Raw genomic sequence first — 16,252 nt, 5'->3', positions numbered from 1 at the left:
TACGAGATCCCTTCAAACAGGCAGAGATATGAAGAATCAAGTCTCCATTCAAAATAAATTATAACAGAATATCTACGTTTCCAAATAAAGAGGTCTGTAATATATATCCCCTAATTCTGAGTGACGCCAATTGACAATCATCAATTAAATCCTATATAGTTAAGTAAGACAAAACTATGTGGTTCTGGACACAACATGACTCATTTACTGAAGTCACAGCACACAAAAAATTGTGTGAAAAGTTTGAGGCATACAACATTACTGATGTAAGAAGTGTTTCTTATCAGAGATTCATAATCCTGCAATACTCAAATGTTTAAAAGTCAAGGGAAAATGGTGAGATAGTTCGGGATCCAACAAGACCAGCAGGTGTTTATATCAAATTTTAAACCAATTTTTCATTACTTTATCTGTAAAACATGATACCTTAAATAGGTGAGTATAACATCATTTCTTCACTAGTGTTCTCATGCAGCAATACCACAGATTCTATCCCCTGCTTTGCGAAACGGAGCACCAAAAAATTCAGAAGCCAACGAGCAGCAACTAAAATAAATGCAAAAACTATACAGTTTGGATCTTAGGACTGGACCTCCAAAGAGGGCAGGAAACAACCCAAAGAATCTCTCACTTACCAGAGAAAATCAACTTTTAACCAGTCTGTTTTGAATAATTACTAGAAAGAAGCAAAGTGAAAGATTTCACAAAACTTAAAATCAGCCTGGATTCAAAAGGCAGGAGGCATTAGTCCACAAGTTTCTTTGAACTTTTCAGTGGTTTTTTTTTGGGGGTGGGGGGGTGGGGGGGAAAGCACCTGCATGAATTCCAACAGATCACGGCTGAACTGTGATCAGTGAGGGAATCTAGCTTCCTAAAAGCTCTCTACTAATCAATGGGCTACCATCACCTTCTTTAGAAATGAATTACGGTTACAGGCTAATAAATAATCTATAACATTTATATCAAAGACGCACCTTTGTTCTGATATATAGACTTCTAACAAATCAAAATAGGTACAGCACCTGGCTGATCACTTAAAGGACTAGTTTGATTAACTGAGAAAAGTACAAGCTAGTCTTGAATTCAAGTCAAGGCTATAGGAAGCTAAGTCTATAAAATCATTCGAGTACAAACATGCTGTGAATTCCATCACCTCTGGGAAGAGACCGGAAAGTTCACAAGATGATGAGTCAATGTATTTATCCTGCAATGGTGCAGCTATTCATGTATTACTCTTTGGTTTCCACGCAGTATTTCAAAATACCAATGCCTGTAAAGAACTATTTCCAGAGGCTGATATTTAACAACTTACTACTTCTTAAAAAGAATGAAAAAACCCTTTGTAACACCTGCTCATGTCATAAAATCTCTTAATTACAAGTTATCAGTAAAGGAGAACTTCATTCTCACTACAGCATTAAATAAACTTAACTAATAATCTTTATCATAGAAATCAGATTGCCCTCTTGTGGTCTACTTAGAAACTTACTATTAATTTACAGTTAAATTCACCATGCATTATGAATTTAAGTGCATGAATCTAGTATGTTTATTTTCTTTTTCTACTGTGGTGACCAGAACTAAACCAGATTATATTTAACTTCACAACTCTCCTCCAAGACCAGCATTAGAAAGAGTAAGAAAACACATAAAATGAATAAGAAACAAAGCTGCAAACAATGAACACTACCAATCTTTAACAATTACAGTAAAAAGTGTGTCAGAAGCAACAGAAACAATTTGCTGCTTATACATAGGACTATTTTGGCTGACTTAACAAACCAGTCTGAACATGTTTAAAGGCAGATCAAAGAAAGTTACTCACCAAAAGTACCATAGAATCCTCTAGGTCCACAAGTGCCAACACCGTATTTCTTCAGAGATGCCTGGGCTGCACTCTTTAACAGAAAAGAATTACATGAAATATTTATTACTATACTAGATCTCTAACTCTTCTATGTACTTCACATTGATATTTTTATACTAATGTATGCAGGCCAGTTCTTGCATCATGTAACATGACCTGCTCTACAGAAAGTATAATAGCATACTGAATTCTATGAATTAATTTCACATCAAAACTATTTTAGACAAGTGTTTAAGCATCACTCATTGTATTCTAATGATTAAGCACATTAGATACTAATCTAACTTGATAATCAGCTAGTATGCAGTAAGTACACCGGATTACACTTTAGTAAAAAGACAAACTTAAATAGCGCAAAATTTTGAGGTGTATAATCTTCCTCACTGCTTTAGAAGTACACTTCCTTGACAAAGTTTGTGCTTTCTGAAGTCATTCTTAATTTCAAGATAACATACAAAGTAAAAGAGGAATAATCACACAAATACAGTAACTGGAAGAACTCACCTTAACCTTTTCATTATCCAAAAGTCCAAGAAAGTTAAACGATGCAAAGTTTATACATTCCTTGCCATTAACAGTGATTATATGAGTGGGAGGACTGAAAAAAAATAACAGACCTATTATTATGAATGAACAGTTGGCATTTTCATAAACATTCGAACAGTACAGGAGTTTTGTTTTTCAACAGTAAAAGCCACACAGCGTTTTCAAGATTCTCTCTTTCTAATTCTTCCTTTGCAGCTGCCAATCAACATTTAAGTTCAGCGTCAAGTCGCAAATATACTACCATACTCAGCAGAAACTGTATTCCTGTAGTTTAATAAAGAAATTGTAAATACCTTCCTGAGATATTTAGTTTAATGATTCCCTGTTGAAAACTTAATTTATACAAAGATGACTCCTGAAGAGATAAAGTTTCTCCTTTAAAAGCAAAGTGATATCTATTTGAAAGAAGGAATAGTACAAATAAAAAGGAAATTTCATTGCTACTTACTTCCATTATAAAAACTAATTAAAAGCCAATGTTTTTGTCATAAAGCAGACCCACAATACCGATCTTGTACTGAATAGGGCTTCTGAAACATAGGTACTAGCTGTAAGCAGACAGAAGTATTGTATTATCTGTCATCTCAAGTTTCCAATTCTGTTTAATCCATAACAGTTTGAATAACTCATGTAATCAGGAAACACAGGAAGTCTGAAAACACCCAATATTAACAAATGAACAAGAGCACAATATGTATGAAGCAAAGGGCAGAGAAATTTTCTGCCCTAAAAAATTATGATTTAGATAAACAGTTATTAAAAAATTGAAGATAAAAATAGCTATTACCTCTTTAAATGCAAGCATCACATCTGTGTGCTGTATTCTAAAATCCTGTTTTGGCAATAACACACTTCAATACTACAAAATCAAAAGTTTCAATTAATCACTCAGTGTTGAGAAGTCTCAAAGCTAAAGCACACAAAACCTTATGTCTGCCCGTTTCTGCATGTGCTGGCAAATATTACAATTGAGATCCTATACTATTCCTCAAATACAATAGTTTCAACAAGCTTTTCCCATGTGGAAACTAGCACTGAGCAATTTTCACAATCAAAATTAAACAGGGCTGCTCAAATGTCAAATGCCTGTGCATAGCTGCTCTAAATCTGGTTGCTGACAATATTTCAATAGGCATATTTGGTCTGCAAAGCAAATAAACTTTAAGTCCAAGCTATGCACTAAAAGTTAACACTGAACTGCCTGAACTTCACTTAAAAAAAAGTGTGATTTTGTTTTGTATCTGTTCACTTCAAAAATCAAGTACATGTTGCTTCAACCAAGCACCTGCAAAGCTTACAAAACAGCTTTGGAAAGCTTTTGCTAACACAATGCATGTGCCATGCATCTTCATCACTGTCATTCCATGGCATTAAACTGACTCAAGCTGCACCTGACCCCACAAAGGAGCAGTCCTGTATTGCTACAGTGCATCTTCTGCACAGTAGTAGCATTATATAAATGCGCAACAAACTCTCTTGGGGAACTGACTGCCATTAAAAATACACCTGGATCTGTTCCTCTGTCTTGCTCATCAACGAGCTGTACCAAATGTTGCAAGTCCTATTAAGTGAAACAACTACTTAGGTTTGCAGATACTTAGATAGATACATAAATAGACAGACAGACCTATGCATTTTGGCACTAACGAGGTTCAGTATATTCCCAGCATACTCTTAAACCTGGTAAATTTACAACAACTTGCCCCCACAGCTCCACCTCTCAAACCTAGACAATACACTAATGCTCACCAACAACTTGCCCCTAACAAAGCTGTAGCCCTCATGAAAACATGGCCACACTTTGCTATCAGTATTTTACCCAAACTTCTAAAGGAACACTCACAGTTAGGCAGAAAACACTCATGGAAAAGCTTATGCCAGTGAAAAATTACACCCAAAACATGGATGCTAACAGTATCATAAAACCTTCCTTCCCATGTCAAAAGCAAGACTTCACAAAAGAAAAACAGTGAAACACTTAATTTCTTTATAGTTTCATGTATCTCCCATCCCCTAGTACCACACAGTTCGTTAGGTATCATGGTTAGAAACAACAGTTATGAGATACTGAGTGATCCACCTGAAACCATAAATAAAAATATAATTTCAAGCTATATTCAAAGAACTTGCAAGCACGTCCTTCAGAAACTGTGTCTTTTAAGGACCAAAAGCGCTCTATCTGTACTTGGACCTCTCACTTATCTCTTAAGTGTTGCATGTATTGAAAGATCAGTTGCAGAAGATGATAAAGTTAAAAGCCAAATCATTCGGGCCTCTTTATTTTAAAGCAAAACGAGAATCAGCATGAGAATTTTGCAGACATACTGTTTTAGGAAATAGGTTTAGATTTTCTGAATGAGATCTTGTACAACTAAGCTATCATGCACGGATTAGTTCACAGAAAGGCTACCACAAGAAGTAACTATGTCCAGTCTGTGACCAAGCCGTCCTGGGTAACTTCTTCACCGCTGATTCAAGATTGGTCACTTTTTTTGTTTGGACAACTCTCTGCATTATTGGCTTTGCTTATCATTTGGCAACATTACTGGGATTATGCAAGTGTTCAGCAGAAAGGAGCATACTAACATAAGGCACAAACTGCCTTGCATATTGAAGGAGTAGGAAGTCTGTCTCCCCCACACACTGGGTCAAAATTTTTAGTGAAATATTTAATATTTCCTAAGTGGTTATGAGCCTATATAAACCCTATCCACACATCACTGCAAATATCCCATATTAAACTACCACATACTAAGATAATTAAGATTTATGTAAATCACCATTTACGGTAGACACTAACTCATGAAAATCACTGAAAGAAGAATACCTCATTAGCATCAATAGGGTCCCCTAAAATACTAATTAAAAAGGGGATAGAAATGGTCTTCAGCTGAAATTAGGATGCAGACACTTTCATTTCTGTATTAATTCTGAAATGTGGGTTAAGTTTATAGCCCAAGTAACGATCTCATAGCTGTTGAGCAACTTACGGGAGGGTAGTGAGTTGGCAGTTTAAACCTTACAAGACAAATGCCAAGTTTTCCCCATTGCCACTATTAAGTTTAACAGCCACAACACATTAACATTCTGTCACCATACATTCCCTAGCTGTAAGCACTGGAAAGTTCTAAATAATGTAAACATTTTCTGAATTGATCTAAAAGAGATATTTGTTCAAATTTTTTTTTAACATCCAACACTTCCTTTAACTCCACAGTACTGCTTATTTCAAAATTCTGAACAATAACAGAAGGATTGTTCACATCACGGTTGGTTAAAATAGGCATCCTTTTTCTAAGGCAGACTTTTCCATGGTGCCAGAACCATCAAAATGGAGCTCCCTACGACAACAAATAATTGTGCTCTGTCACTAAATTATTTTAAATTATTAGTGTCTCTAGAAGGCTACTAAGAACGCTTATATTGTAAAAGTTACTGACATAAACAAATCTGAAGCTTGTGAAAGAAATTGCAAAGCAATTTCTGTAATACTGTGACTCTTGCCTAAGTCAGCACACATTTTAAAGGCCTCATACCGCACAAGAAAGTAATGTTGAGCCATAATTTCCTCACAAAATGACGTTGCCATCAAGCATCTCCACTTCTGACTGTCCAAACAGGAACAACTTCTCATGAAGTGCCAAGTGGCTACCTACAAAATCAGTTTCTTCTGAAGTGATTGGTGATGACACAGTTTCCTCCCCAACTGCCACACAGAAGGTGATAACCACTTTTGGAGGTCTAAGTCTGCATATTCAGAAAAAATGAAACAAATTACTACCAAACAGTACAGACCAACAATGAAGTCAAAGATAAAGTGCCCTCCTCCTCACCTCCAATATTTAAAAAAAAAATTAATTACAACATTTAAAGTAAGAAATATTTTCTTAATAAGATAGTCTTGCTAATGTTGCAAAACCAGGACAGTCCCCTCAGCGGCAAATATAGTCCTGCTATCTAAAAATGCAATTAATTTATGAAGTGTTTTAAGGATATGGAAATGCTTAGTAAGGAATACACTTAAAAATATGGACAACAAGTATGTGAGTTGTAATGAAAAACAGAATTTACTTCGGTTACATTTACCCTGAAACAATGTTGTAGTTGAGAGCTGGGTGATCCTTTGGTACAGGAGGTACAAGAGGCTCTGGCTGCCATTCTTCAATCAACTCTTCTTTTTCCTGAATAGGAGAAAATAAATATTGCTCAAAAAGGATTTCCATTAGAAAAGACATTATGTGCTAATAAACAGTTGGTAATAGTTGAGTGAGAAAGGATGTATGCTAATATGTGTCACCTTTCTGAGACACTTAGAATTGATATTATATCAGTACGCTCAACTGAGGGGCTCTGAATTCTTCAAAGGGAAGGAAATACAAAGAAAGATAGCCCAGCTGTGCCTGTGCATTGAAGATCTCATGATATGATATGATATTCAAGAGATACTAACTGGGTGTCCCTGCCAAATTTTAATCAATACTGCTTCATTCAACCTATTAATTATGAAAATTCTCCTCTATAGTTTATGTAATTGAATACAAATTACATAATAATTGAAGATAAATTGCCTCACTTTACATTCTCAAGTCCTCAACAGTGCTGTTTAAACAACTGTGGCATTAAAATACTTAGCAAAGTAACACACGCATGAGCAGGACACAATGGAGAAAAACTGCCAAATGCTCAAGAAATGGTAACAACAACTACTAAACCACGTAGCCCCCACCTAACCACAGAGGAACACTGAACGCACATTCCTTTTCAAAGTGCTTTAAACTATTTCGAAAACCTCAGTTAGATGATTTGCCAAAGGACATGCAGTGGACCAGCATAACAGGTGCATTAGACTAGTTTCACATAAGTTAGCAACCACTCAGGCAAATCACCAAAATCTGCTTTCACGGTATGAAGGATGAACTTTCCCAGAAGATTATTTATTAGTACAGCAAGACTTACTGGACAACATACTCTGCTCTTCCTCTTTACCTTTTACAATTCTTTTACATTTATATAAACATTCATAAATGTTAAATAAAACAAAGGTATCAATATAAAATGTATATATTTTATTTTTATGACTAATATACAATACACATGAAAATATAAGATATTAGATGTTTGTATTTTATAAATTATAATATACACATTCATACACTTGTGCATATAAACATTTAAAATATATTTATCTAAATACACACACACACATATATATATATAAGAAAAATGGGTTTGGATGGTTGTATTTTTTTGGTTGTGGTTTTTACTTTTTAAACACCAGATACCTTGGGTAAGGGAAGTACTTGGGTGTAAACACATCCAACCCAAATTATTTAAATAAGTTGCCTTGTTGACCCTGGTTTTTAAGAAAAGGTAGCAATTATGTTCATGAAGACAGTTCTAGCTAGCACTAGTGTTTTGAAACAGTGTCATACATGCATCCATGTCAATATCCAAAGATCAACAATTTTTTTTTATTTGCTGGTCCTCAAATAACAGGTCTTTCATTTCATGGTATTTATAGAATCACATATCGATATGGCATAAATTGGCACAAACAATTGGCATGTTAGAAATTTCTCTCTTTCAAACTATGCTAATACTTACAAGAATCTTTACCTACATAGGCAGTCTTGGCTCAAAATGACTGAAAACCTTTACAAGAACAGACTACATCTGCTCTTCCCTGTAGAACAACACCTGATCAATCTCTGAATGCTCTTCCTGCACAAGAGAGCTCTTGTGGCCCACAGTATTTCTCAGCCATGCATTAAACATTTGTCTCTGACAGGAACCTTCCAGCCTCCTGACTAATATCACTCTAATAAAACTGTTCCCATGCTACTACTGGGGTGAAAATTCTAAACCCAAAGAGAACAACTATTCCTCCCATCCAGATATGGTAAGATGTGGCTCCTGGTAGGACTTCAGAGATTCTGAGATAAAAGCTCAGTATCATTCACTGCAGAGTGAAAGACATAATTCTGGAAGCCACCTTCCTTTCACACAAATGGCTGTTGGCTTGAGAGTGGGCTTGTAGCTAAATGATGCCATGCAGCCTCTCACAGCCCACTCCAGTTCTCAGTGGCACTTTGCCACTTTTCTGTACATTTTTTGGGGGGTGAAAAGCCCACAAGAATCTCTATGTCTAGCATCCTGTCTGGCCACAGACTTATTTGTACTTCCCAAAATCCCATACTATCAGGAACTTAGAGCCACAGAGAACTATTCCACATTTTTAGCTAATAATCTGGGAGGTTTCATTATTTTGGAACAGAACCAATAGGAATACCTACAAACACTGTTATTAAAGCATGACAGACAGTTGGTTGAGAGACGATTCCTGCACTGGATTTCATAGTATTCTTGGTATATGTTTGACAAAACCCAGAAGCTACCTTCACTGTTTTAGAAGTGTGACTCCTAAGTGCACTAGGTTGCATAATATATCACCTACCTCTGGTTCCCCAGGACAGACTGGTCGATCACACCGAGACAGATTACATCGAGATGGCTGCGCAATAGTGGTATTCTTCAGTAATAACTATTACACGGAGCCAGCTCTGCTCTGGCAGCATCCCCAACAATAATGCACAGAGAAACTCCAAGTATTGTTACATGAGTGGCTGACATAAAGGTAGCCTGGGCTCCACTGCCTGAGCCGGCCTATTTCCAGCACCTGTACCTGAGCAACTGAGTATTCCTTTTTGGTGCAGTAAAGACTGGACACCACAGCATGAATCAAACTAGAAAAAATCAGAAGGCAAATCATCAGTCTCCTTGCTGAACAGCCAGCATGTTACTACATGCAGCTTAATACGCACCCAGAAAACTGGCTCTGTGAGATCCCACATTATATGAAACAGACCGTACCAGGTCTGGCTGGGATGGTGTTAGTTTTCTTCAGGGCAGCTCGTATAGTGCTGTGTTTTAGATCTGAAACCAAAACGATTCTGATAACACTAACATTGTAGCTTTTGCTGAAAAGCATTTGCAGTGTCAAGGCATTGTTTCTCACTCTGCCCCCACAGTGAACAGACTGGGGACTGTACAAGAGGTTGGGAGGCAACACAACCAGGCATATGACCTGAACTAACCAAATGATATTCCATACCATATTATGTCACGCTCAGCAATAAAAGGGAAAAGAAGGGTCTTAGGGAAGTTAGCCATCTTTTGCTCAGGAACTGGCTGGGTATTGGTCCACCCACGGGAGGTGGTGATTGACTGTCTTCGCATCACTTGTTTTGTTTCTCTCTTCTTCCACTTCTGCTTTGCTTATTAAACAATTTTATCTTCGCTCACAAGTTTTCTTGCTTTTACTCTTCCTTTCCTCTTCCCCTGTCCCACTGGGGGTGGGCAAGAAAGTGAGCAAGCAGCTGTGTGGTGCTTAGCTGCCTACTGGGGCTAACCGACCAGAGAGACCAGTGTCAACTATCTGTGGATTTTTAGTGAAGATTAAGGTAGGGGCATGGCGGGTTTCCTCACAGCTATTCCCCTACACAAAATAAATGAGCTCTTTTCACAGCCATTACCTACATTCTAGAAAAAGAGATGGAATCACTCCGCACCTCTGATGTACCAGTCTACTGAAGTCCTCCAACTGTAGAAGACACATTCACACTTTCACTTCACTGTTGTATCTATGCTGACTTTCAATAAACTATCTGTAGACAAGACATTCCCTTCCAAATAGTTCTTCCTCTGGAAAACGTTGTTTCCATCTTCAGAGGTCAATGGTAAAGCCACATGGACTAACTAAATCTCCTTCATCATCAGCCAGCCTGAACATACCATCAGACCAAAGGCAATTAATTCCCCCATACTATTCTTTTTGCCATCAAGAAACATGTAACAAGAAGCTAGCGGTGTTGACATCTTCAACATCAAGTCAAGTCCTTTGCTGTAATACAGCTCTTAGCACTCTGCAATTTTTTTTTCTTCTGTGCCTTGCAACTGTGAATCAATGTATCCAGTATCTGAACAATGCAATTCTTGATCACTTTGGATTTTTGCTAGTATTCATATTCATTTGTATCCCTAGAAGTTCATATAAATCTCATCAGAAGTATCACAGCAATAATGTAGTTGCATGTTTCTATTCTTACGCAAGCCTGCTACTGCTGCCCTGCCAGTGAAATTTACTATTGTCATCCTGCAAAAGCAGGATTGTTATTAAGCATGAGCCATTTCCAAACATTTTTACCCCTTTTGACCCTCTTCTAAACCCCTGCTTCCACTGAGCTGCAGCAAACTAGCTACATGCGCAATCTCCCAATTGCTCATTGCTCCCAGTTAAGATACAGAACAATTTTCTTCCCCACATACCGCTGTTCCAGATTGTCTGAGCACTTTCTTAAACACCTCAACTTCTGCAAAATGGTCTGTCAGTGAATGAAGGAGATGACCTGCAACTGGATGATAACATTCAAGTACACATAGAAGTATCTGAGTGTAATTCCTGCTCTGTAAGGAAAAGGTAGGTTTCAGCTTTTTCAGGTCACCAGTTAGGCAAAAGTTGCAAAGAGCCTTTTCCTACCATCTACGGCAGAGAGAATGAATCTTTCAAAAGAAAAAAAGTTATCCTCCAAAATACCACAGATCAAAACCACCTGATGTGGGAAAACTCTACTAAATGAACTATCATAGTTTCTGAATGGACAATCAGGAGCTACTTTAAAGCTGCAGCACATCTTCCTAGATGATCTGAACATTCAGCGCTTCACCACACTGGACTTCCCTTTGTGTTCACTCCTCCTCTGTATTCTTATCAAAGGTGGCAAACTTCAAGAATCCCAGGATCAATTCAAACCCTTCCAAGCACAAAACTGAACTGGCCTTTTTTGATTCCTGCTCAGATCACTTCTTGCGTCCAATATTAAATGCCTCTAATAAATACATGCTAAAGCGTTCCCTAGAATACTCTAAGCTCATTTAGAAAGTAGTCCCCAAAAGAGGACACTGCCTGCAGCTTTGCTCACATTTACAGCCTTGTGCCTATAGTCCCTGCATCCTGTTTACCGATGCATTACACGAAGCCCACATGCTTAACATGCATCCTTAGTGAAAACAAGATCAAAAAGGGTGCAAATGCATGATATAGATGTGACTGACAAGGTAAAACACCCATAAATCTGTTTCACAAACCTGCCCCAGTACCATGAAGAAATTCCAGTGTTTTATCCCATTCACAAAGAACACTTCCTCTGAAGCTCTAGCAAACTAAGTTTGTGTTATTATGGGACTTCAGATTGTTCAGATCAACCCTCACACAAGCTGGTTGTCACGTTGCAATACAGTGCTATAGGTCATCTTTGACTGAGAAAAATTGGTGTCTCCTTGTTCACCTCACTATTTTCACATTTAGAGAGTGCATCCAATCATCCTTTGTATACATCCAATGGCATCCTCTGACATTATGCAGCAAGCCCAATTACAGACCATGTCTCAGACAAACTAGTCCAGTGACATCTCCAGAACAAACTCTACTCACTTCTAGTAGTCTCCAGCCAGAAGTCTGGGAGAAATTCCAGTCTTCACAAACAATTATAGCTTTGTTTTTTTGGGTTTTTTTTTTTTTTTGAGACAACTACATTGCAAAAGAAGATAATTACTCCCAAACTACAAAGTTTTCTGGAACCCACTTAACACTGTAAACTCTCAGTGTTATTACTCACAGATACCACATGTACAGACTGGTAACGTTCCTACTCTCTACAATTATAGTTCATTTTGTTTCGTGTTTTTTAGTAGAGCTTCCATTTTTAAAACAAAGCCATCCACTGACTAGAGCTAATTCTAGCTTTTCATAGCTTAGCAGTCACAGTCACATCAGTTCTATATTTCTCAGACTCTCAAACATAGTGCTACTTAAAAAGCATGAACTGAAGCGTTTAAGCAATAAGCAGTTTCTTAGTCCAAAGTAAGCTTACCCTTTGAAATCCTAAGAAAAACCAGCACAATTTGTGATGCAGCAATTGTTCAACAGCCAAATATATCAATAGCTACAAACTGTTTCGCTAAAGAACAATAATTTTCCACCATACCTTAGGTGTTAGATCAGATCGCTCTTGAAGCTTGTATGTCTTGGAGAAAAGAAGTCTGATTATCCATAGAATTAGAATTCCTTCCAAAATGAGATGGTAAGCAGGAGCCTGAAAATAAAAAGCACAAAAACAAGTCTACACAGAATTCTTTTGAATCAGTGTGACGCCATGCAACAGTTTTGTCTCTACTCGTACACTCAGAAAAAAAACAAAGCTGATCATCAGCTGATATGTATTTCTAAATCAGTAAAAAATATAATTATATGAAAGTGGATTGCTTTGCAACTACTACTTGCAGCTGTTAACTTGAGCTTGAATGGATTTATTCTGTTGTTAATAAACAAGGCACGCTCTACATCGATAAGCAGTTTCCATTCCACACATGCACACCAACTGAGTAATGAGAGGAAAGGCAGATAAGCCATACAGGTTGCACCAGTATCTGTGAAGGCAGAAAGCTTTCACAACAAGCAGAAGTCTCCTGAGAGCTTGAAGGTCTCTGTCATCTATACACACCCACTTCAACCCTACATTCTTATAACTTACAGTCCATCAGCAGTAACAGCTACTATTATTTACAAAGAAACCTAATCCTGTCCTCATAGCCATTTTTTGTTAGTTTCACGGGCACTTTGAGCAGGTATAACCCAACACAGTCACCAGAAGCAGTTTCGCCTGTGTTACTTACTTTCTTGCATGGACACAATAATTAGGAATATATACAGCAAACTAGAACAGAGAGTTGACCCATGTTAAAGTTAGCCTCTTTGGGTGCTTGGAGGAAGGAAAGTCAGTTTCCTCTGGCAGCACAGCTAGTTTAAAGTAGATGTGGAGTTATGGCATCAGCATTTGACACCTAGTTTTAATGATGGGTTTAGTTATTCCATTTCAGAAAGGCTTCTGTCTACACTGTGGATGCCTACTATTTTTAAAAGACTCAAAGTGCACACACACTACTGCACTCCCTCTTTAACTCAGTCGAAGAGCTCCCACACATCAACGTTTTCTGGTGGGATCTGACCTGCCAACAAAGGAAGTGGAATGCTCCACGTACCCAGAAACTAAGACAAGATTAAACACAAGTTTTAAAAAGCAGTAAGAAGTCCTATGGCATATCAAACTGCAAATAATGAGTTTATAATTTGCTGAGTACTTTTCAGTTCAAAAAATGTATCAAGAACACGTACGTACACCATGACATCTAAAGAACATATAGTGTAGCAGCAGTAAAGGTCCACACAAACTACCTCCCCCTTGCTTTTCAGTGCCTACAATTATCCTGAATTCAGTGTACTAGACTGTGCCACCAGCTTCAGTAGCTAAGCATTTCCATATCTGTACTGCAAAGCCTTCTTTAAAAAGTCACCAGCCTTTGCCAAAGGAAGGCAGGGAAACAGAGTGCTGATACAAGGGCACCGCCTATCACCAGCACATCCTTTTTAATACCGCGAAGCAAAGCCTGTACACAAACATGCCATGCTGATCCCCTCCAGGAAAGGCCTCAAGCACAAACATTTAAAAGTTGTTTCTTCACGAGTAAATAACACTTGTAAGGTACAAACCCCGAACTTATACGCAAAGGACACTGTGAATCTTATTAAGGTTTAATGCTCTGGTATACACCTTAAACGCAGCTTTATAAACTTAAACAGAAAAAAACATAAGTGCGCGCATCTATTTTTCCAATATATAAATACGGCGCACATACATACATTCACAATTTTGCGCGCGCAGCCTTACACCGGCGGCACCGACCCGCGGCAGCTCCTGACTCAACGCGGGCCAGACACAGCGCGGCCCTGCCAGCCACCACCCTCCCCCGCCACCGGGAGAGGCTCACCGGCTACCAGCGCCGGGGCAGGCCCGGTTCTACCTCCCCGCTCCCTGCACCCAACATCCGTCACCCCTCACACCCGTCACCCAAGCTCCCACAGCCATGGGGCGTCCGGAGGCCCCGGCCGCCTCGGCGCGGCGGCGCGCGGCTCGGCGGTGGGACCCCTCCGGCACCCCCACCCCCCCACTCCCGGCGGCGGGTGCCAGCCGCCCCGCGCCGGCGCTCGGACAGCACCCCGGGCCCGCGCCCCAGACCGCACCTCATAGAAAGCCTGCACCATCTCCACCAACACCCACTGCTGCCCCACGCCCGCCGCCATCGCGTCCGCCCGCTTCCGCCTCTGCGGCCCGCCTGGGCGCCGCCACCGCCCTACGCCGCCGTCGGGGCGGGGCGACTGGGCCTGGGCCGCGAGAGAGCGCCCCCTGCGGCCCGGCGGGGGCAGGGCAGGGCAGGCGGCGGCGCATGGCGGCGGGCGGTCCGAGATAGGCCGGGCCGCGCAGCCCTGCGCCCCTGGGCCCGGGAGGGCGCGGGAGGGCGCGGGAGGAGGCGCGGGCTTGGGGCCGCTCTTCTTAGATTCTAGAGCGGTGGTTTGTAACGAAATGGCTTGTTTGGCGGTGCGCGTGGCCGCCCTGTGTGCTGCGCGGGGAGCCGGACAGTGACTGCTCCCGGTCGTCGTCACGGGCTGCGGTTTTCTCTGGCAGCCCCGGCCAGGGAGCCAGGCCGGACTGGGAAGATGCGCTTTTCAGCGCTAAATAAATGAAATTAGCTATAAGTTGAACTTGAATAAGAAGATAAACTTGGATGCATTGGCATGTACTTCCTCACCACACTTCAAACCAGGCCCTACTTGTTGAACATGCTGGCATCATCTTGGTGTCTCTTTCTCCACACCCGTAGGCCTCTTCGGCCCCACACCGTCCCAGGTGGGAAGCTGCCAAGGGGCAGAGCCTGTGCTTTGGTACCTCATCAACACACGTTACAGTTCCTGCCTCTACATCTGTAACCAGTGACCTCATTGCTGTAAGAAATGGTTGTTGAGATACTCGGCTAATGAACAGCAAAAGCAAAACTAGACTATAGTGGAAATAATGAGTAAATTCAAATACGAGAAATTACAGCTTTAAGAGGCTTGCCAAAGTGAGTAGCCACGAAAGCTGAACATTCCTGGGGAGAGAGAAACCCCATGAAGAAAAGGAGTAATGCTGAAGACCTTGCACAGATGCATCTGAGTGTGAGGAGGTGACTGAGTCCCTGCGCACAGCCACACAGGACTTGAGCAACTGCCTAAAAGGCAGTGGAGAGGAGGGGGAGCTGGAAAGAAGTTTGCTTATGAGGTGAGGTAGCACTTGATGGAAAGGGAACAAAGGATATTGCTGCTAAAGGAGATGTTTGGGAGCTGCTTCACTGAAGCTAAACAGCTGTGGAGGGCTTCTGATGGTCTTCTGGGAGAGCACTGTGGAACTGCACCCCTTGAGGCTTCACTCACTAGTCTTCAGGATGGTTAGAGGAGGGGAACCTGGGGCAGCAGTTGATTAAACAGATGACAGTGAAAACCTTTGGTGCTGTGGCTAACTACGAGCAAACAGTAAGCTATAGTTTTACAGTAGCAGATGGTTAAAAGCAGTGGACTTCACTTTCACGCTGACAGAAGTGCGTAATAGTTAATCTTCTCACCCAGTTTCTGGACTTAATGACACACTTCTCAAACTCCAGGCTCTACAGAGTAAAGAGAAAAAATGTGGTTTGAGGCTATCTGAAAAGTCAAGACGTGTCCCTTTTGTTTTCTAGCTGCATGAAGATTATTCTGTTCACTGTTAAGTACTTCTGTGGCCATTGCATTGTGCTGGAGAGGAGTCTTGGGCTCTTGGGAGATGGCTGCTACTACCAGCCTCAAAGAATGTGTCTGGTATGCATCCCAGTCCCAAATTGTCCCCAGAAGAGTGGGCTGCATTAGTTGTCTTC

General features: G+C 40.3%; 1 protein-coding gene across 3 annotated transcripts in view; it reads right to left on the bottom strand.

Moving 5' to 3' along the window:
* SPTLC1 (serine palmitoyltransferase long chain base subunit 1) overlaps window positions 1-14,643 on the bottom strand; it is a 43,499-nt gene extending 28,856 nt beyond the window's left edge. For all 3 annotated transcript variants that reach the window (XM_068422291.1, XM_068422292.1, XM_068422293.1), the window contains exons 1-5: window positions 14,550-14,643; window positions 12,457-12,564; window positions 6,500-6,594; window positions 2,372-2,465; window positions 1,826-1,898 (exon numbers count right to left, since the gene is read on the bottom strand). In XM_068422291.1, coding sequence (XP_068278392.1) covers window positions 1,826-1,898; window positions 2,372-2,465; window positions 6,500-6,594; window positions 12,457-12,564; window positions 14,550-14,609 — 430 coding nt within the window. In that variant the 5' untranslated portion in view covers window positions 14,610-14,643. The remainder of the gene's footprint in view (window positions 1-1,825; window positions 1,899-2,371; window positions 2,466-6,499; window positions 6,595-12,456; window positions 12,565-14,549) is intronic.
* Between the last annotated feature and the right edge of the window lie 1,609 nt (window positions 14,644-16,252).

The sequence above is a fragment of the Nyctibius grandis genome, chromosome Z (assembly GCF_013368605.1).
Source record: "Nyctibius grandis isolate bNycGra1 chromosome Z, bNycGra1.pri, whole genome shotgun sequence".
NCBI lineage: Eukaryota > Metazoa > Chordata > Aves > Nyctibiiformes > Nyctibiidae > Nyctibius > Nyctibius grandis.
Note: the sequence above shows the minus strand (reverse complement) of the source record. Positions and strands in the feature narration are given on the sequence as shown.